Genomic DNA, 22,584 nt, shown 5'->3' with positions numbered 1-22,584 from the left:
TGCCAGGAGAACACTACCAGCCCCAATGCATAGTGCCAACTATAACATTTGGTGGAGGAGGAATAATGGTCTGGGGGCCTTTTTTGGGGCTAGGCCCCTTAGTTCCAGTGAAGGGAAATCTTAACACTACAGCACATTTGTGGCAACATTTTGGGGAAGGCCCAAATGATCTAATCTCATGCAATGAACCTCTCATCACAATATACTTCTTATCCACACCTTAGTAGTGTTGATAGAAGTGCCACTGCCTTTCTTCTGACGGAAATCTGCTTTTTCTCATTCACTACTTCATGTTTTTCTGCCTGTCATTAGATACAATGTGATAGGGGGAGAGAGGGGCTTCACAGTATGGTTAGGGAATAATGAGGAAATACCCTTTTGGACAGAAATAGCTCAGCGAGGGACCGGCTGCCCTCTCCACACCTCCCACTGAGGGCAGGGTCTAGGGGTTATTACCCACTACTAGGGTTGGGCAGTATCCAGATTTTCATACCATCATACCATTTCTGTACAATACTGGGGAATACGATATTACTGGAAGTGCACACAAGGGGTGCTATAAAAAAATATATATATATATACAGTTGAAGTTGGAAGTTTACATATGCTTAGGTTGGAGTCATTAAAACTAGTTTTTCAACCACTCCATAAATTTCTTTTTAACAAACTATAGGTTTGGCAAGTGGGTTAGGACATCTACTTCGTGCATGACACAAGTAATTTTTCCAACAATTGTTTACATACAGATTATTTCACTGTATCACAATTCCAGTGGCTCAGAAGTTAACATACACTAAGTTGACTGTGCCTTTAAATAGCTTGGAAAATTCTAGAAAATGATGTCATGGCTTTAGAAGATTCTGATAGGCTAATTGACATAATTTGAGTCAATTGGAGGTGTACTCGCGGATATATTTCAAGGCCTACCTTCAAACTCAGGGCCTCTTTGCTTGACGTCATGGGAAAATCTAAAGAAATCAGTCAAAACCTCAGATTTATTTTTAGACCTCCACAAGTCTGGTTCATCCTTGGGTGCAATTTCCAAACGCCTGAAGGTACCACGTTCATCAGTACAAACAATAGTAGGAAAGGAAACTTATTGTGAGAAGCTTGTGGAAGGCTACCCGAAACGTTTGACCCAAGTTAAATCATTTGAAGGCAATGCTACCAAAATACTAATTGAGTGTATGTAAACTTCTGACCCACTGGGAATGTGATGAAATAAATAAAAGCTGAAATAATGTCACGTTCGTTGATTACATGATGAGCGGACCAAGGCGCAGCGTGAGTAGAGTTCCACATATTTATTAAAGTGAACCTTCAAAAACAACAAAGAATAAACTAATGTGCAGTTCGTAGTGCACATAGCCCTAAACAAAAACGAAACAATATCACACAAACGCAGGTGGGAAAAGGACCACACTAAATAGAATCCCCAATTAGAGGCAACGATCATCAGCTGCCTCCAATTGGGAACCATACTCACACCAACATAGAAATTCAAGACTAGAACAACCCTAGTCACGCTCTGACCTATTGCACCATAGAGAACCCCAAGGCCTCTATGGTCAAGGCGTGACAGTACCCCCCCCCCCCCCCGCCCAAAGGTGCGGACTCCGACTGCAAAACCCCAATCTGGATGGGGAGGGTTAGGGTGGGTCGGTGGCGGCTCTGCTGTGGGACATAGCACCCTCTCAACCCACGGATCCGGCCATGGAGCAGGACTGGACACCGTGCCTGGACTGGGCACCGGCGCAGAGGAAGGTTCCGGCCATGGAGCTGGGTGGGACGCCGTGCCTGGACTGGACACCGGCGCAGAGGAAGGCTCCGGCCTTGGAGCGGGACTGGACACCGTGCCTGGACTGGGCATCGGCACAGGTCGCATCGGACTGATGACACGCTCCTCAGGTCGAGTGTGTGGAGCCGGCACAGGACGCTCCGGGCTGGGGAGGCGCACTGGAGGCCTGGTGCGTGGAGCCGGCACAGGTTTCATCGGACTGATAACACGCTCTTCAGGGCGAGTGCGGGGAGCCTTTACCTAAATGGTACGCTGCTTGGTCCTGTAGTGGTGGGATATTCTGTCACGTTCGTCGAATACATATTGAGCGGACCGAGGCGCAGCGTGAGTAGAGTTCCACATATTTATTAAAGTGAACCTTCAAAAACAACAAAGAATAAACTAACGTGCAGTTCGTAGCGCACATAGCACTAAACCAAAACAAAACAATATCCCACAAACGCATGTGGGAAAAGGACCACACTAAATATGATCCCCAGTTAGAGGCAACGATCATCAGCTGCCTCCAACTGGGAACCATTGGGAATCACACCAACATAGAAATTCAAGACTAGAACACACCCTAGTCACGAATAAATGATTCTCTCCTCCTATTATTCTGACATTTCACATTCTTAAAATAAAAAAATATATACATACATTTTTATATATGCACAAAACAATTTAGGCAACAGGGATCTTGATCCAGGAGGGGATTGAATGTCTCTGATGTAACCAAGAAGCTTGATCTTGACATCCAGCAACTTAGCTAGCAAGTTAAAAGGTTAACAAACCAAATGCATAACTGGAGCCCTGAGCTGGATATAATTTATTTGACACATCTTAGATTTCTTATACACTGAACAAAAGTCTAAACACAACATGTAAAGTGATTGGTCCCATGTTTCATGAGCTGAAATAAAATATAGCAGACATTTCTCTCAAATGTGGACAAATTTGATTACATCCCTGTTAGTGACCATTTCTCCTTGGCCAAGATATTCCCTCCACCTGACAGGTATGGCGTATCAAGAAGCTGATTAAACAGAATGATCATTACACAGGTGCACCTTGTGCTGGGGATAATAAAAGGCCACTCTAATATGTGCAGTTTTGTCACACAACATAATGCCACAGATGTCTCAAGGTTTGAGGGGGCGTGCAATTGGAATGCATACTGCAGGAATGTCCACCAGAGCTGTTGCCAGAGAATTGAATGTGCATTTCTCTACCATAAGCAACCTCTAACTTCATTTTTGAAAACTTGGTAGTACATCCAACTGGCCTCACATTTGCAGACCAAGTATATGGCATTGTGTGGGCAAGTGGTTTGCTGATGTAAACATTGTGAACAGAGTTCCACATTGTGGCAGTGGGGTTATGGTATGGGCAGACATAAGCTACAGACAACAAACACAATTGCAATTTATCAATGGCAATTTCAATTTACAGAGAAACCGTGATGAAATCCTGTGGCCCATTGTAGTGCCATTCATCCCCCGCCATCACCTCATGTTTCAGCATGATAATGCACAGCCCCATGTCGCAAGGATCTGTACACAATTCCTGGAAGCTGAAAATGTCCCAGTTCTTCCATGGCCTGCATACTCACCAGACATATCACCCATTGAGCATGTTTTGGATGCTCTGGATCGACGTGTACGACAGCGTGTTCCAGTTCCCTCTAATATCCAGTAACTTTGCACAGCCATTGAAGAGTAGCGGGACATCATTCCATAGGCCACAATCAACAGCATGATCAACTCTATGCAAAGGAGATGTGTTGCGCTGCATGAGGCAAATAGTGGTCACACCAGATACTGACTGGTTTTCTGATCCACGCCCCTACCATATATGTATTCCTAGTCATGTGAAATCAATAGATTAGGGCCTAATGAATTTATATTAATTGACTGATTTCCTTATGAAAGGGTATATCGCCCAACACCTACCCACTACCACAGTTCCTACCACGCAGCCATAGGGAGGGCCTTCTCCCGTTCCCTACCCAAACACAGGCCTACTCGGTAGCTGCATCCCAAATGGCACCCTTTTCCCTATGGGCCCTGGTCAAATGTAGTGCACTAAATAGGGAATCGAGTACCATTCGTGACGCATCCAGTGAGCCCACATCTCAACACCATGACGGGGCCCTTCCATGTCTCTTTCTCAGAGCTGAGGGGACTGAGATACAGTAACGCCACCAGATCCAGGCAGGTATCCCAGTGGTTTGAACATCGGCTGAGGTTCAGAAATCAATTTTCTCTCCCTGCCTGCTTCGTGATGATTCCCAACATACTGGGACTTTCTCAATATCTGATCTGAGAGGCACGCAAGTGACGACGCCTCTCCAGTGCTGCTCTGTTGCTGCAGTGCTAGCCTGGCTTTAACCAACTTTTTCACACTTCATGAGTTTGCATTTCGCAAGACAGGGAAGTGCCCATTCAAAAGAAGAATACACCCTAGATATAGTCAGCCTAAGAACAATAGCATGAGATATGGCTATATGGACTGAGACAGTTATCGTCATACAATAAGAATGTATTGCTAAACCAAATACAACATGTCAAACACTGACAATGACACAATCTACGGTACGCCTAATTACTTCAACACTCTTGAGTACTGTATCCCCAGAAGACACAGATGAGATCACTGATGCAACAAATCGCAATCCATTTTCATTCTTACTAAGATGGTTAGTCACATGTTAAAGTTTACCCTGGAATGAGTGAGAGACCCTATCACACAAGCTCCTCTCTGAATGGACCATCCTATTCTGCTGCCAAACTACATGAAGCCCCCAGGGGATAAACTACCTCGGGGAAACTACTCTCATCATGTGACCCCCTTGCTAACAATCCACCCTTTTAACCAGCATTGATGGGTCTCTGTAAGATTTACTATGTTAAGAAAACCATTACTCTGATGCCTGTGATGAATGCAAAGATGAGGCCAGACACATAACCCCCTGGAAAACATGACGAGGACAAACACGCTGCTTCACCCTAAAAGCTGAGGAGATTAGGAGCAGTTCTAAAATGAAGACCACCACTGGCTGTCAGACACACGACAATAACAAGATTATCCAAAATACTACAATAAAAAAAAAATACATGATGATTCAGCACTTACAATGAGATTATAAGAATGCTGTGTTAAACAGGTCAAAAACAGGGTCCCATGGAAGTAAAGGCAGACTGGAAACAATAGACCAGCATCGGTGCCAAGTCTTCCTCTCCTGAGCATGACAACAAGTCAGGTGCCCTAGCATACTAGAACTGCACAGTATTATCAGGATTATACTAACTGAACACACATAGTAGTAATATGTTGTTAGAATTTTGTGCTGCTTGCAAGCATTATTCAATATTTGATTTGGATACATACTATCTCATCTTGCATGACATTGTATGGACTGGTATTTTGAAGAACAGACATTGAACATCATATGGCAAAGGTCACCCATTTGAGAGAGTTTACCGGGCTGACATTCTCATCCGTGTTTCTCATGGTATGACACCACTGCCATTTCCCCTGCTCTCACCAAAGATCCCACCACACATCATGCTAACAACAGCATTTATCTGCATTTTAAACAGCTGAAGATTTGCCCTGAAGTGTACTGTTTGACTAAATCACAGTACACTTCAGGGCAACATCTGTCAGTCCGAAGGACTAATCTGGGTTTAGCAATGCCAAGCAAATGCTACCAGCCCCAATGCATAGTGCCGACTATAAAGTTTGGTGGAGGAGGAATAATGGTCTGGGACTGTTTTTTATGACTCGGGCTAGGCCCCTTAGTTCCAGTAAAGGGAAATGTTAACGCTATAGCATACAATGACATTCTAGATGATTCTGTGCTTCCAACTTTGTGGCAACAGTTTGGGAAGGCCCTTTTCTGTTTCAACATGAGAATGCCCCCGTGGACAAAGCAAGGTCCATACTGAAATGGTTTGTCGAGATCGGTGTGGAAGAACTTGACTGACCTGCACAGAGCTCAACCCCATATTAATACCCATGATTTTGGAATGAGATGTTTGACGAGCAGATGTCCACATACTTTTGGTCATGTAGTGTATATAAATGATATTGAAATCAATTTCATGTTTATTCAATTGAGTTTTATTTAGCTATTTGGCTACTTTATTTTGCTATTTTGCCTCAATGTATTTCATGGTGTAGCCTAACATATATATATATATATATATATATATGTTAGGCTACACCATGAAATTAATAAAGGTTAAATAAAGGTGAATATATATATATATTCACCTTTATTTAACCAGGTAGGCAAGTTGAGAACAAGTTCTCATTTATAATTGCGACCTGGTCAAGATAAAGCAAAGCAGTTCGACACATATAACAACACAGAGTTACACATGGAGTAAAACAAACATACAGTCAATAATACAGTAGAAAAATAAGTCTATATACAATGTGAGCAAATGAGGTGAGATAAGGGAGTTAAAGGCAAAAAAAGGCCATGGTGGCAAAGTAAATACAATATAGCAAGTAAAACACTGGAATGGTAGATTTGCAGTGGAAGAATGTGCAAAGTAGAAATAGAAATAATGGGGTGAAAAGGAGCAAAATAAATAAATAAATAAATACAGTGTGACCAGTGTGTGCATATATGTGCAATGATGTGCCAAATCTTGATTTAGTGCATTATTTTAGGGTAAGCATGAGAATAAGCCGCCTCAATATTTGCAGCCATTACGTGATAATATCTCTAGGAGCTGATCCGTCGTCAGTATTGTGGAATAATTCTAATGTCAAGGTAACATTTGAATGGAGAAAGCTGACCCAGAGTAGCACTCCCTTTATTTCGATGACGCACTTAGCGAACATTCTCTCTGCGTGGTGTTTTGGGAAACGCATGTTACATCTTCGGCCGTTGTAGGAAAGATACATCGTTAAACACTCGTAAGCCTATGTTCTATCGCTATTTGGAAACCGGGCCCTGGACTGTTTTTTGTTTTCTCAGCCTGACAGTAATTGTCACGTCTAAAAGATTCAGCATGGAACAAAACTGTGGCATGGATCAGACATCTGCACTGAAACCCCAAGGGGATGGATGATTAAAACCAAGACTTCAGACTGTACTGTAAAACAAGATGTGCTGCCTTCAGAACAAGCCCAATAAACGATTTCAAAATCAATATTTTCCACAGAAGCGCATTCCCTTTGACGTTCTGTTTTCAGAACGGATAAATTGTAGAAGAGAAAAAAAATACAAATAATAAGATTCTGAGAACACTATGACCAATATGACCATTATGACCACTGTGACCACTGTGACCATTATGACCATTATGACCCCTTTGACCACTATGACCACTATGACCACTGTGACCACTGTGACCACTATGACCACTATGACCACTATGACCATTATGACCACAATGACCACTATGACCATTATGACCACTGTGACCACTGTGACCATTATGACCCCTTTGACCACTATGACCACTATGACCACTGTGACCACTGTGACCACTATGACCACTATGACCATTATGACCACAATGACCACTATGACCATTATGACCAGTATGACCACAATGACCACTATGACCATTATGACCAGTATGACCACTATGACCATTATGACCAGTATGACCACTATGACCAGTATGACCACTATGACCAGTATGACCACTATGACCATTATGACCACTATGACCACTGTGACCACTGTGACCACTGTGAGCAATGTGACCACTATGACCACTGTGACCACTATGACCATTATGACCATTATGACCACTGTGACCACTACGACCACTATGACCCTATGACCCTGTGACCATTATGACCATTATGGCCACTGTGACCACTGTGACTATTATGACCACAGTGACTACTGTGACCACTATGACCACTGTGACCATTATGACCACTGTGACCACTATGACCACTGTGACCACTGTGACCACTATGACCACTGTGACCACTGTGACCATTATGACCACTATGACAATTATGTCCACTGTGACCATTATGACCACAGTGACTACTGTGACCACTATGACCACTATGACCACTGTGGCCACTATGACCACTGTGATCATTATGACCATTATGACCACTGTGACCACTATGACCATTATGACCACTATGACCATTATGACCACCATGACCATTATGACCACTATGACCAATATGACCACTATGACCAGCATGACCACTGTGACCACTGTGACCACTGTGAGCAATGTGACCACTATGACCATTATGACCACTATGACCACTGTGACCACTATGACCATTATGACCATTATGACCACTGTGACCACTACGACCACTGTGACCATTATGACCACAGTGACTACTGTGACCACTATGACCACTGTGGCAACTATGACCACTATGACCCCTGTGACCATTATGACCATTATGGCCACTGTGACCACTGTGACCATTATGACCACAGTGACTACTGTGACCACTATGACCACTGTGGCAACTATGACCACTGTGACCACTATGACCACTGTGACCATTATGACCACTATGACAATTATGTCCACTGTGACCATTATGACCACAGTGACTACTGTGACCACTGTGACCATTATGACCACAGTGACTACTGTGACCACTATGACCACTGTGGCAACTATGACCACTGTGACCATTATGACCACTGTGACCACTATGACCACTGTGACCATTATGACCACTATGACAATTATGTCCACTGTGACCATTATGACCACAGTGACTACTGTGACCACTATGACCATTATGACCACTGTGACCACTGTGACCACTATGACCACTGTGATCATTATGACCATTATGACCACTGTGACCACTATGACCATTATGACCACTATGACCATTATGACCACTATGACCACCATGACCATTATGACCACTATGACCATTATGACCACTGTGACCACGCCCTCTACCTGTCTTGAGACAACTTCTTCTACTCTACTAATGACTCTGGGCTGGAGAAGACCACTACCTCATGTTTCTCAACAATGTCAACAACTTATGCAAGTACATGGTATGATAAACCACTGATTTGTTACACCAGTTCAAAATAAATATATTATTATTAAGGTTTTATTGTGTAATAACTACAGTACATTATTATTTTTGAGAAACGCTCACCACCTTCCTTAGACTATTCATGTCAAATAAAGGGATTCTGAATTACAGTGTGAAATACAAGAACCTATCTGGATTCATTCTCATTGCATGTAAACAATACATACAGTTTGTATGACCATGAAAATGAACACATTTGAAGGAAGTGTTTGGCTGGGTGATTAAAGTGTGCAGTATTACTGAACACACTTCTTGGTGTTCATATACAGAGCTAACAAAACATTAGGAACACCTTCCTAATATTGAGTTAAACACCCCTTTGCCCTCAGAACAGCCTCAATTCATCGAGGCATGGACTCTACAAGGTGTCAAAAGCGTTCCACAGGGATGCTGGCCCATGTTGATTCCAATGCTTCCCACAGTTGTGTCAAGTTTGCTGGATGTCCTTTGGGTGGTGGACCATTCTTGGTACTGTTGAGTGTGAAAAACCAGCAGCGTTGCAGTTCTTGACACACTCAAACCGGTGTGCCCTGCACCTATGACCATACCCCGTTCAAAGGCACTTAAATACTTTGTCTTGCCCATTCACCATCTGAATGGTACACATACGCAATCCATGTCTCAATTGCCTCAAGGCTTAAAAATCCTTCTTTAACCTGTCTCCTCCCTTTAATCTACACTGATTTAAGTGGATTTAACAGGTGACATCAATAAGGGATCATAGCTTTCACCTGGATTAACCTGGTTAGTCTATGTCATGGAAAGAGATGGTGTTCCTAATGTTTTGTTCACTCAGTGTACGTGAGATAGAAATCATTGACCTGAAGAATGACAAGGAATTTGGAATATGTGTGAAGTCACTGTTCCTGTTATAGGTCTGAAAGTGTGCACTGCACTGCACACAGAAGAGGAAAGAAGAGGAGGAAGCTGTCTGGCCACTAATGGCCAACTCTGACATTGATCCATATAACAGAAAATATATATTAAATTCAGGTGAGATTTTGACATGCTGTGTACTACATAAACTACTGTTTAGGAATTGATACTAACAGACAACCTTCTTGCACTTTTGAGTATAAGTGGACAAAAATTGTGTGACATTAAAAAAGCTTTTATCATGTCATGCATTCTTGATCTCTTTTATGTTACACCGGATCTTGACTGGGTTAGCTTCTTGTAAATCAAAGGCTTGTGCAACCTAAGGTATTCACCCAACTGCTAGCTCACACTCTGAGTTGACACATCTGTGAGAATGTGGCTAGCACCACTCGCTTTGCCGGTCAAGCTAATTTAAATCACCTCAATGTTTTTTTAAAGAACCACAAACCACCACTGAAGCTTTCAGTGATGCTGATTTCGATAAGGAAGTGGACTCCACCCAAGAGTGTTAAAGATGCTTGTGTTTGTAAGCTACTACACAGTGCATTTGGGTCACCGTTTCTTTCACTCACTTTTCTCACTTAGTAGTTAGTACTTTCATTAGACCTACACCAAGTTTCACACTAACATCTGCTGTCAGCTGTAGTTGTGTTACTATATACATTCTCCTTTTCAACTTCAATTAAATATTGAGAGAGTGCCATCATGCAACATTTACATATTGTATTTTCATCCTTTGAATGTCAATCATTCCAACTGACAACACATCTGCAATTGTAATCATGATCAAAGACAAGAATAGGAAAGTAGGTCTGACATAAACTACAAACCTTGTAGACTTGCCCATATGTTCCATTTCCAACCACTTCTACCAGCTCAAATATCCCAGCAGGATCCTGAAACAAGACGACAACATTACATTACTTCACATGAATTGAAAGGGCACAGACATAAATAAATAAAGTCATTTTGAAAGCACCTGATCAGAATAATGTTGGACCTTTAGGTCATCATTTAAACGGAATATTGCATGGCATGGCTCCCAACAAGTATGTTTCATTTGTCAACACTTGTACCATGCCAACACCATATTTCTACTGCATTGTTATTGTAACTTAGACGACTTCACTTTTTTTTAACTCAAGTTATTTTACCCCCAATCATTCAGTTGCTTATGAAACAGTTGTAAATCTGACAAACCAAATACATATTCACTTCTGAAAGCAAAACATGTTCAGAAAATTGCATCAATGGTTTCATAATATTGTGACAGGAAAGCTCAAACAATTTGTTACAACGTTGCTCACTTTTTGTTACAATGTAGCTGACGTTTCCTTAAATTAATAGACTACAGTTTGAAACTTTGTAACCAACATCGACTACGCAATGTTTACACAAAAGTCAACCTACATTTCAATGAATTAGACCATGGCACAACTAGAACTCACCCTCAAAGCAGAGAGATCAATATTGTCCAAACTTCGTGTAGTGCAGTCTCGCGCCATAACTATGGCGTTGTGGGACGACTGCAACTAGAAAGAGGACATGTACTTGATTTTCCTAAAGTTAACGGTTTCACCGTGTCAGTTCATATTGTTTATCTGCTTCTGCAGCGAGTCTCACTAGCGACCAACACAGGAAACTTATCATCCAGCGAAACCCGGAATATGCTGAGGAAGCTAGCCCCCCCCTACTCTCCCCAAGAAAACCAAATTCGAAAAGTTTACTTTTTTGAACAACTTTCTCCTCTGTTCAAGGCAACATGCGCAAAATAACGTGTTGATTGTTCATGACTTCAGTTATTTTTTATCTCCATATAGTTTTACCAATTACATAATATACAGTAGTAGCCTAAGCCTAAACATGTATGACTATAATAACAACATTGTAGGAAAACGTCAACATCTGCATTATGAGAGCTTGCCCAATCCAAATATATAATAGTGATCTTGGCCTGCAGGGGGAAAAAATGACAGACAGTCCCATACAAAATTATTTATTGATCACTCTTTCACGTTAACATTTATATTTCATGTTTCTAAATATGTTGTTACTCATTAGTTGACAAAATGATTAGCAAAAAAACATAAACTGTGGTATATTAAAAATAATGTACAACAGATTTTACACCTGCATTGTTTGCTGTTTGGGGTTTTAGGCTGGGTTTCTGTACAGCACTTTGAGATATCAGCTGATGTACGAAGGGCTATATAAATAAATTTGATTTGATTTGATTTAGCTGTTAGATTCAGCTTCAGTGCATTGCTATGCTGTTCCTCCAGCTCCTTCCTGACTGGCATTGCTATTCTTAATGAGTGACTCACATGGTTAACGATGACTAGTCTCTGTGACTGTGTCATTCTCCACACAGTGTGACCGGTAGCAGGAGCAGCCCAGAGTCTGTGGCAGCTGACCCCTGAACAGAACCACTGTGTAAGGTCACAGAGGGCCCATTCTCTAGCCAGGACACAGACAATGTGGAGCCATTATGAATTAGCAGAGAGTAATGTCTTATGTTATAACGACATTCTTCTGTAAAGTTGAATTAGACAATGAAAGAGAGTATGAGAGAGCAGCTTCTGTGTGTGAGAGTTTAAACATGGATGTTTTAACATAGAGGGGTTCTAGCGTTGTGGGAGTTTGACATTTATATTTTTATGGAGCCACCCCATTGCCTCTCTCTCCACTGCAGCCACCACATTGCCTCTCTCTCCACTGCAGCCACCCCATTGCCTCTCTCTCCACTGCAGCCACCCCATTGCCTCTCTCTCCACTGCAGCCACCCCATTGCCCCTCTCTCCACTGCAGCCACCCCATTGCCTCTCTCTCCACTCCCACCCCATTGCTCTCTCCAGCCACCCCATTGCCTCTCTCTCCACTGCAGCCACCCCATTGCCTCTCTCTCCACTGCAGCCACCCCATTGCCCCTCTCCACTGCAGCCACCCCATTGCCCCTCTTCCCTGCAGCCACCCCATTGCCTCTCTCTCCACTGCAGCCACCCCATTGCCTCTCTCTCCACTGCAGCCACTGCAGCCACCCCATTGCCTCTCTCTCCACCCCATGCAGCCACCCCATTGCCTCTCTCTCCACTGCAGCCACCCCATTGCCTCTCTCTCCACTGCAGCCACCCCATTGCCTCTCTCTCCACTGCAGCCACCCCATTGCCTCTCTCTCCACTGCAGCCACCCCATTGCCTCTCTCTCCACTGCAGCCACCCCATTGCCTCTCTCTCCACTGCAGCCACCCCATTGCCTCTCTCTCCACTGCAGCCACCTCCACTGCAGCCACCCCATTGCCTCTCTCTCCACTGCAGCCACCCCATTGCCTCTCTCTCCACTGCAGCCACCCATTGCCTCTCTCTCCACTGCAGCCACCCCATTGCCTCTCTCTCCACTGCAGCCACCCCATTGCCTCTCTCTCCACTGCAGCCACCCCATTGCCTCTCTCTCCACTGCAGCCACCCCATTGCCTCTCTCTCCACTGCAGCCACCCCATTGCCTCTCTCTCCACTGCAGCCACCCCATTGCCTCTCTCCCCAGCCACCCCATTGCCTCTCTCTCCACTGCAGCCACCCCATTGCCTCTCTCTCCACTGCTCCACCCCATTGCCTCTCTCTCCCACTGCAGCCCCCATTGCCTCTCTCTCCCCACTGCAGCCACCCCATTGCCTCTCTCTCCACTGCAGCCACCCCATTGCCTCTCTCTCTCCACTGCAGCCACCCCATTGCCTCTCTCTCCACTGCAGCCACCCCATTGCCTCTCTCTCTCCACTGCAGCCACCCCATTGCCTCTCTCCACTGCAGCCACCCCATTGCCTCTCTCCACCTGCAGCCACCCCATTGCCTCTCTCTCCACTGCAGCCACCCCATTGCCTCTCTCTCCACTGCAGCCACCCCATTGCCTCTCTCTCCATTGCCTCTCTCTCCACTGCAGCCACCCCATTGCCTCTCTCTCCACTGCAGCCACCCCATTGCCTCTCTCTCCACTGCAGCCACCCCATTGCCTCTCTCTCCACTGCAGCCACCCCATTGCCTCTCTCTCCACTGCAGCCACCCCATTGCCTCTCTCTCCACTGCAGCCACCCCATTGCCTCTCTCCACTGCAGCCACCCCATTGCCTCTCTCTCCACTGCAGCCACCCTCTCTCCCACCTCTCTCCCACTGCAGCCACCCCATTGCCTCTCTCTCCACTGCAGCCACCCCCATTGCCTCTCTCTCCACTGCAGCCACCCCATTGCCTCTCTCTCCACTGCAGCCACCCCATTGCCTCTCTCTCCACTGCAGCCTCTCACCCCATTGCCTCTCTCTCCACTGCAGCCACCCCATTGCCTCTCTCTCTCCACTGCAGCCACCCCATTGCCTCTCTCTCCACTGCAGCCACCCCATTGCCTCTCTCTCTCACTGCAGCCACCCCATTGCCTCTCTCTCCACTGCAGCCACCCCATTGCCTCTCTCTCCACTGCAGCCACCCCATTGCCTCTCTCTCCACTGCAGCCAACCCATTGCCTCTCTCTCCACTGCAGCCACCCCATTGCCTCTCTCTCTCCACTGCAGCCACCCCATTGCCTCTCTCCACTGCAGCCACCCCATTGCCTCTCTCTCCACTGCAGCCACCCCATTGCCTCTCTCTCCACTGCAGCCACCCCATTGCCTCTCTCTCCACTGCAGCCACCCCATTGCCTCTCTCCACTGCAGCCACTCCATTGCCTCTCTCTCCACTGCAGCCACCCCATTGCCTCTCTCCCACTGCAGCCACCCCATTGCCTCTCTCTCCACTGCAGCCACCCCATTGCCTCTCTCTCCACTGCAGCCACCCCATTGCCTCTCTCTCCACTGCAGCCACCCCATTGCCTCTCTCTCCCACTGCAGCCACCCCATTGCCTCTCTCTCCACTGCAGCCACCCCATTGCAGCCACCCCATTGCTCTCCCACTGCAGCCACCCCATTGCCTCTCTCTCCACTGCAGCCACCCCATTGCCTCTCTCTCCCACTGCAGCCACCCCATTGCCTCTCTCTCCACTGCAGCCACCCCATTGCCTCTCTCTCCACTGCAGCCACCCCATTGCCTCTCTCTCTCCACTGCAGCCACCCCATTGCCTCTCTCTCCACTGCAGCCACCCCATTGCAGCCACCCCATTGCCTCTCTCCACTGCAGCCACCCCATTGCCTCTCTCTCCACTGCAGCCACCCCATTGCCTCTCTCTCTCCACTGCAGCCACCCCATTGCCTCTCTCCACCCCATTGCCTCTCTCTCCACTGCAGCCACCCCATTGCCTCTCTCTCCACTGCAGCCACCCATTGCCTCTCTCTCCACTGCAGCCACCCCATTGCCTCTCTCTCCACTGCAGCCACCCCATTGCCTCTCTCTCCACTGCAGCCACCCCATTGCCTCTCTCCACTGCAGCCACCCATTGCTGCTCTCTCCATTGCCTCTTGCCTCTCTCCACTGCAGCCACCCCATTGCCTCTCTCTCCACTGCAGCCACCCCATTGCCTCTCTCTCCACTGCAGCCACCCCATTGCCTCTCTCTCCACTGCAGCCACCCCATTGCCTCTCCACTGCTCTCCACTGCAGCCACCCCATTGCCTCTCTCTCCACTGCAGCCACCCCATTGCCATTGCCTCTCTCTCCACTGCAGCCACCCCATTGCCTCTCTCTCCACTGCAGCCACCCCATTGCCTCTCTCTCCACTGCAGCCACCCCATTGCCTCTCTCTCCACTGCAGCCACCCCATTGCCTCTCTCTCCACTGCAGCCACCCCATTGCCTCTCTCTCTCTCCACTGCAGCCACCCCATTGCCTCTCTCTCCACTGCAGCCACCCCATTGCCTCTCTCTCCACTGCAGCCACCCCATTGCCTCTCTCCACTGCAGCCACCCCATTGCCTCTCTCCACTGCAGCCACTCTCTCCCATTGCCTCTCTCTCCACTGCAGCCACCCATTGCCTCTCTCTCCACTGCAGCCACCCCATTGCCTCTCTCCACTGCAGCCACCCATTGCCTCTCTCCACTGCAGCCACCCCATTGCCTCTCTCTCCACTGCAGCCACCCCATTGCCTCTCTCTCTCTCCACTGCAGCCACCCCATTGCCTCTCTCTCCACTGCAGCCACCCCATTGCCTCTCTCTCCACTGCAGCCACTCCTCCACTGCATTGCCACCCCATTGCCTCTCTCCACTGCAGCCACCCCATTGCCTCTCTCTCCACTGCAGCCACCCCATTGCCTCTCTCTCCACTGCAGCACCCCATTGCCTCTCTCTCCACTGCAGCCACCCCATTGCCTCTCTCCACTGCAGCCACCCCATTGCCTCTCTCTCCACTGCAGCCACCCCATTGCCTCTCTCTCTCCACTGCAGCCACCCCATTGCCTCTCTCTCTCACTGCAGCCACCCCATTGCCTCTCTCTCCACTGCAGCCACCCCATTGCCTCTCTCTCCACTGCAGCCACCCCATTGCCTCTCTCTCCACTGCAGCCACCCATTGCCTCTCTCTCCACTGCAGCCACCCCATTGCCTCTCTCTCCACTGCAGCCACCCCATTGCCTCTCTCTCCACTGCAGCCACCCATTGCCTCTCTCTCCACTGCAGCCACCCATTGCCTCTCTCTCCACTGCAGCCACCCCATTGCCTCTCTCTCCACTGCAGCCACCCCATTGCCTCTCTCTCCACTGCAGCCACCCCATTGCCTCTCTCTCCACTGCAGCCACCCATTGCCTCTCTCTCCACTGCAGCCACCCCATTGCCTCTCTCTCCACTGCTGCCACCCCATTGCCTCTCTCTCTCCACTGCAGCCACCCCATTGCCTCTCTCCACTGCAGCCACCCCATTGCTTCTCCCTCCACTGCCACCCATTGCCTCTCTCTCCACTGCAGCCACCCCATTGCCTCTCTCCACTGCAGCCACCCCATTGCCTCTCTCTCCACTGCAGCCACCCCATTGCCTCTCCCCACTGCAGCCACCCCATTGCCTCTCACTCCACTGCCTCCCCATTGCCTCTCTCTCCACTGCAGCCACCCCATTGCCTCTCTCTCCACTGCAGCCACCCCATTGCTTCTCTCTCCACTGCAGCCACCCCATTGCCTCTCTCTCCACTGTAGACACCCATTGCGTCTCTCTCCACTGCAGCCACCCCATTGCCTCTCTCTCCACTGCAGCCACCCATTGCCTCTCTCTCCACTGCAGCCTCACCATTGCCTCTCTCTTCTGCAGCCACCCCATTGCCTCTCTCTCCACTGCAGCCACCCCATTGCCTCTCTCTCCACTGCAGCCACCCCATTGCCTCTCTCTCTCCACTGCAGCCACCCATTGCCTCTCTCTCCACTGCAGCCACCCCATTGCCTCTCTCTCCACTGCAGCCACCCCATTGCCTCTCTCTCCACTGCAGCCACCCCATTGCCTCTCTCTCCACTGCAGCCACCCCATTGCCTCTCTCTCCACTGCAGCCACCCCATTGCCTCTCTCTCCACTGCAGCCACCCATTGCCTCTCTCTCCACTGCAGCCACCCCATTGCCTCTCTCTCCACTGCACCTCTCCACTGCCACCCCATTGCCTCCCATTGCTCTCTCTCCACTGCAGCTCTCTCCACTGCCCCCATTGCCTCTCTCCACTGCAGCCACCCCATTGCCTCTCTCTCCACTGCAGCCACCCCATTGCCTCTCTCTCCACTGTAGCACCCATTGCCTCTCTCTCACTGCAGCCACCCATTGCCTCTCTCCACTGCAGCCACCTCTCTCCACTGCAGCCACCATTGCCTCTCTCTCCACTGCAGCCACCCTCCACTGCCTCCCCATTGCCTCTCTCTCCACTGCAGCCACCCCATTGCCTCTCTCTCCACTGCAGCCACCCCATTGCCTCTCTCTCCACTGCAGCCACCCCATTGCCTCTCTCTCCACTGCAGCCACCCCATTGCCTCTCTCTCTCCACTGCTGCCTCCCCATTGCCTCTCTCTCCACTGCAGCCACCCCATTGCCTCTCTCTCCACTGCAGCCACCCCATTGCCTCTCTCTCCACTGCAGCCACCCCATTGCCTCTCTCTCCACTGCAGCCACCCCATTGCCTCTCTCTCCACTGCAGCCACCCCATTGCCTCTCTCTCCACTGCAGCCACCCCATTGCCTCTCCACTGCAGCCACCCCATTGCCTCTCTCTCCACTGCAGCCACCCCATTGCCTCTCTCTCCACTGCAGCCACCCCATTGCCTCTCTCTCCACTGCAGCCACCCCATTGCCTCTCTCTCCACTGCAGCCACCCCATTGCCTCTCTCTCCACTGCAGCCACCCCATTGCCTCTCTCTCACTGCAGCCACCCCATTGCCTCTCTCTCCACTGCAGCCACCCCACTGCAGCCACCCCATTGCCTCCCCATTGCCTCTCTCTCCACTGCAGCCACCCCATTGCCTCTCTCTCCACTGCAGCCCCACCCCATTGCCTCTCTCCACTTGCCCCCATTGCCTCTCCCACTGCAGCCACCCCATTGCCTCTCTCTCCACTGCAGCCACCCCATTGCCTCTCTCTCCACTGCAGCCACCCCATTGCCTCTCTCTCCACTGCAGACACCCCATTGCCTCTCTCCACTGCAGCCTCCCCATTGCTCTCACTGCAGCCACCCCATTGCCTCTCTCCACTGCAGCCACCCCATTGCCTCTCTCTCCACTGCAGCCTTCCCATTGCCTCTCTCTCCACTGCAGCCACCCCATTGCCTCTCTCTCCACTGCAGCCACCCCATTGCCTCTCTCCCACTGCAGCCACCCCATTGCCTCTCTCTCCACTGCAGCCCCCATTGCCTCTCTCTCCACTGCAGCCACCCCATTGCCTCTCTCTCTCCACTGCAGCCACCCCATTGCCTCTCTCTCTCACTGCAGCCACCCCATTGCCTCTCTCTCACTGCAGCTACCCCATTGCCTCTCTCTCCACTGCAGCCTCCCATTGCCTCTCTCTCTCCACTGCAGCCACCCCATTGCCTCTCTCTCCACTGCAGCCACCCCATTGCCTCTCTCTCCACTGCCACCCATTGCCCTCTCTCCACTGCAGCCACCCCATTGCCTCTCTCTCCACTGTAGCCACCCCATTGCCTCTCTCCACTGCAGCCACCCCATTGCCTCTCTTCCACTGCAGCCACCCCATTGCACTGCAGACACCCATTGCCTCTCTCTCCACTGCACTCCACCCCATTGCCTCTCTCTCCACTGCAGCTACCCACTGCAGCATTGCCTCTCTCTCCACTGCAGCCACCCCCATTGCCTCTCTCTCCACTGTAGCCACCCCATTGCTTCTCTCACTGCAGCTCCTCCACTGCAGCCACCCCATTGCCTCTCTCTCCACTGTAGCCACCCCATTGCCTCTCTCTCCACTGCAGCCACCCCATTGCCTCTCTCTCCACTGCAGCCACCCATTGCGTCTCTCTCCACTGCAGCCACCCCATTGCCTCTCTCACTGCAGCCACCCCATTGCCTCTCTCACTGCCAACCATTGCCTCTCTCTTCACTGCAGCCACCCCATTGCCTCTCTCTCCACTGCAGCCACCCCATTGCCTCTCTCTCCACTGCAGCCACCCCATTGCCTCTCTCTCACTGCAGCCACCCCATTGCCTCTCTCTCCACTGCAGCCACCCCATTGCCACTGTAGACACCCCATTGCCTCTCTCCACTGCAGCCACCCCATTGCCTCTCTCTCCACTGTAGCCACCCCATTGCCTCTCTCCACTGCAGCCCACCCCACTTGCCTCCCATTGCCTCTCTCTCCACTGCAGCCACCCCATTGCCTCTCTCTCCACTGCAGCCACCCCATTGCCTCTCTCTCCACTGCAGCCACCCCATTGCCTCTCTCTCCACTGCAGCCACCCCATTGCCTCTCTCTCACTGCAGCCACCCCATTGCCTCTCTCTCCACTGCAGCCACCCCATTGCCTCTCTCTCCACTGCAGCCACCCCATTGCCTCTCTCTCCACTGCAGCCACCCCATTGCCTCTCTCTCCACTGCAGCCACCCCATTGCCTCTCTCCACTGCAGCCACCCCATTGCCTCTCCATTGCCACCCCATTGCTCTCCACTGCAGCCACCCCATTGCCTTCTCACTGCACCCACCCCATTGCCTCTCTCCACTGCAGCCACCCCATTGCCTCTCTCTCCACTGCAGCCACCCCATTGCCTCTCTCCACTGCAGCCCATTGCTTCTCTCCACCCCATTGCCTCTCTCTCCACTGCAGCCACCCCATTGCCTCTCTCTCCACTGCAGCCACCCCATTGCCTCTCTCTCCACTGCAGCCACCCCATTGCCTCTCTCTCCACTGCAGACACCCCATTGCCTCTCTCTCCACTGCAGCCACCCCATTGCCTCTCTCTCCACTGCAGCCACACCCATTGCTCTCCACTGCAGCCACCCCATTGCCTCTCTCTCCACTGCAGCCACCCCATTGCCTCTCTCTCCCACTGCAGCCACCCCATTGCCTCTCTCTCCACTGCAGCCACCCCATTGCCTCTCTCCACTGCAGCCACCCCATTGCCCTCTCTCCACTGCACCCCATTGCCTCTGCCACTGCACCACCCCATTGCCTCTCCACTGCAGCCACCCCATTGCCTCTCTCTCCACTGCAGCCACCCCATTGCCTCTCTCTCCCACTGCAGCCACCCCATTGCCTCTCTCCACTGCAGCCACCCCATTGCCTCTCTCTCCACTGCAGACACCACTGCCCATTGCCTCTCTCCACTGCAGCCACCCCATTGCCTCTCTCTCCACTGCACCCATTGCCCCACTGCCTTGCTCTCTCCACTGCAGCCACCCCATTGCCTCTCTCTCCACTGCACCCCATTGCCTCTCTCCACTGCAGCCACCCCATTGCCTCTCTCCACTGCAGCCACCCCATTGCCTCTCTCCCACTGTAGACACCCCATTGCCTCTCTCTCCACTGCAGCCACCCCTCCACTTGCTTCCATTGCTCTCCACTGCAGCCACCCCATTGCCTCTCTCCACTGCAGACACCCATTGCCTCTCTCACTCTTGCCTCTGCAGCCACCCCATTGCCTCTCTCTCCACTGTAGCCACCCCATTGCGTCTCTCTCACTGCAGCCTCCCTCTCCACTGCAGCCACCCCATTGCCTCTCTCTCCACTGCAGCCACCCCATTGCCTCTCTCTCACTGCAGCCACCCCATTGCCTCTCTCTCCACTGCAGCCACCCCATTGCCTCTCTCCACTGCAGCCACCCCATTGCCTCTCTCTCCACTGCCTCTCTCTCCCACTGCACCCCATTGCCTCTCTCCACTGCAGCCACCCCATTGCCTCTCTCCACTGTAGACACCCATTGCGTCTCTCTCTCCACTGCAGCCACCCCATTGCCTCTCTCTCCACTGTAGACACCCATTGCCTCTCTCTCCACTGCAGCCTCCCCATTGCCTCTCTCTCACTGCAGCCACCCCATTGCCTCTCTCCACTGCAGCCACCCCATTGCCTCTCTCTCCACTGCAGCCACCCATTGCCTCTCTCTCCACTGCAGCCACCCCATTGCCTCTCTCTCCACTGCAGCCACCCCATTGCCTCTCTCTCCACTGTAGCACCCCATTGCCTCTCTCTCCACTGCAGCCACCCCATTGCCTCTCTCTCCACTGCAGCTACCCCATTGCCTCTCTCTCCCACTGCAGCCACCCCATTGCCTTCTCTCCAGTGTAGACACCCATTGCTCTCTCCACTGCAGCCACCCCATTGCCTCTCTCTCCACTGCAGACACCCATTGCCTCTCTCTCCACTGCAGCCTCCCATTGCCTCTCTCTCACTGCAGCCACCCCATTGCCTCTCTCTCCACTGCAGCCACCCTTCATTGCCACCCCATTGCCTCTCTCCACTGCAGCCACCCATTGCCTCTCTCTCTCCACTGCAGCCACCCCATTGCTCTGCAGCCTCTTGCCTCTCTCTCCACTGCAGCCACCCCATTGCCTCTCTCTCCACTGCTGCCACCCCATTGCCTCTCTCTCCACTGCAGCCACCCCATTGCCTCTCTCTCCACTGCAGCCACCCCATTGCCTCTCTGCAGCCACCCCATTGCCTCTGCAGACACCCATTGCCTCTCTCTCCACTGCAGCCACCCCATTGCCTCTCTCTCCACTGTAGACACCCCATTGCCTCTCTCTCCACTGCAGCCACCCCATTGCCTCTCTCTCACTGCAGCCACCCATTGCCATCTCTCTCCACTGCAGCCTCCCCATTGCCTCTCTCTCTCACTGTAGCCACCCCATTGCCTCTCTCTCCACTGCAGCCACCCCATTGCCTCTCTCCACTGCAGCCACCCCATTGCCTCTTCTCTCCACTGCAGCCACCCCATTGCCTCTCTCTCCACTGCAGCCACCCCATTGCCTCTCTCTCCACTGCAGCCACCCCATTGCCTCTCTCCCACTGCAGCCACCCCATTGCCTCTCTCTCCACTGCAGCCACCCCATTGCCTCTTTCTCCACTGCAGCCACCCCATTGCCTCTCTCTCCACTGCAGCCACCCCATTGCCTCTCTCCACTGCAGCCACCCCATTGCCTCTCTCTCCACTGCAGCCACCCCATTGCTCTCCTCTGCTCTCCACTGCAGCCACCCCATTGCCTCTCTCTCCACTGCAGCCACCCCATTGTCTCTCCACTGACCTCCCCATCCACTGCAGCCCCATTGCCTCTCTCCACTGCAGCTCTCTCCACTCTCCACTGCAGCCTCCCATTGCCTCTCTTCCACTGCAGCCACCCCATTGCCTCTCTCTCCACTGCAGCCACCCCATTGCCTCTCTCTCCACTGCAGCCACCCCATTGCCTCTCTCTCCACTGCAGCCACCCCATTGCCTCTCTCTCCACTGTAGACACCCATTGCCTCTCTCTCCACTGCAGCCACCCCAT

The 22,584-nt window shown here is 50.7% G+C and overlaps 1 protein-coding gene across 7 annotated transcripts in view; it reads right to left on the bottom strand.

Moving 5' to 3' along the window:
- LOC115129295 (mitogen-activated protein kinase kinase kinase kinase 4-like) overlaps positions 1 to 11,363 on the bottom strand; it is a 143,125-nt gene extending 131,762 nt beyond the window's left edge. For all 7 annotated transcript variants that reach the window (XR_010463924.1, XM_029659485.2, XM_029659486.2 and 4 more), the window contains exons 1-2: positions 11,179 to 11,363; positions 10,561 to 10,626 (exon numbers count right to left, since the gene is read on the bottom strand). Coding sequence is in view for 6 of the 7 variants with exons in the window: in XM_029659485.2 (XP_029515345.1) it covers positions 10,561 to 10,626; positions 11,179 to 11,235 (123 nt within the window). In the remaining variant the exon portion in view is untranslated. The remainder of the gene's footprint in view (positions 1 to 10,560; positions 10,627 to 11,178) is intronic.
- Between the last annotated feature and the right edge of the window lie 11,221 nt (positions 11,364 to 22,584).

This window comes from Oncorhynchus nerka, linkage group LG5 (assembly GCF_034236695.1).
Source record: "Oncorhynchus nerka isolate Pitt River linkage group LG5, Oner_Uvic_2.0, whole genome shotgun sequence".
Lineage (NCBI taxonomy): Eukaryota > Metazoa > Chordata > Actinopteri > Salmoniformes > Salmonidae > Oncorhynchus > Oncorhynchus nerka.
Note: the sequence above shows the minus strand (reverse complement) of the source record. Positions and strands in the feature narration are given on the sequence as shown.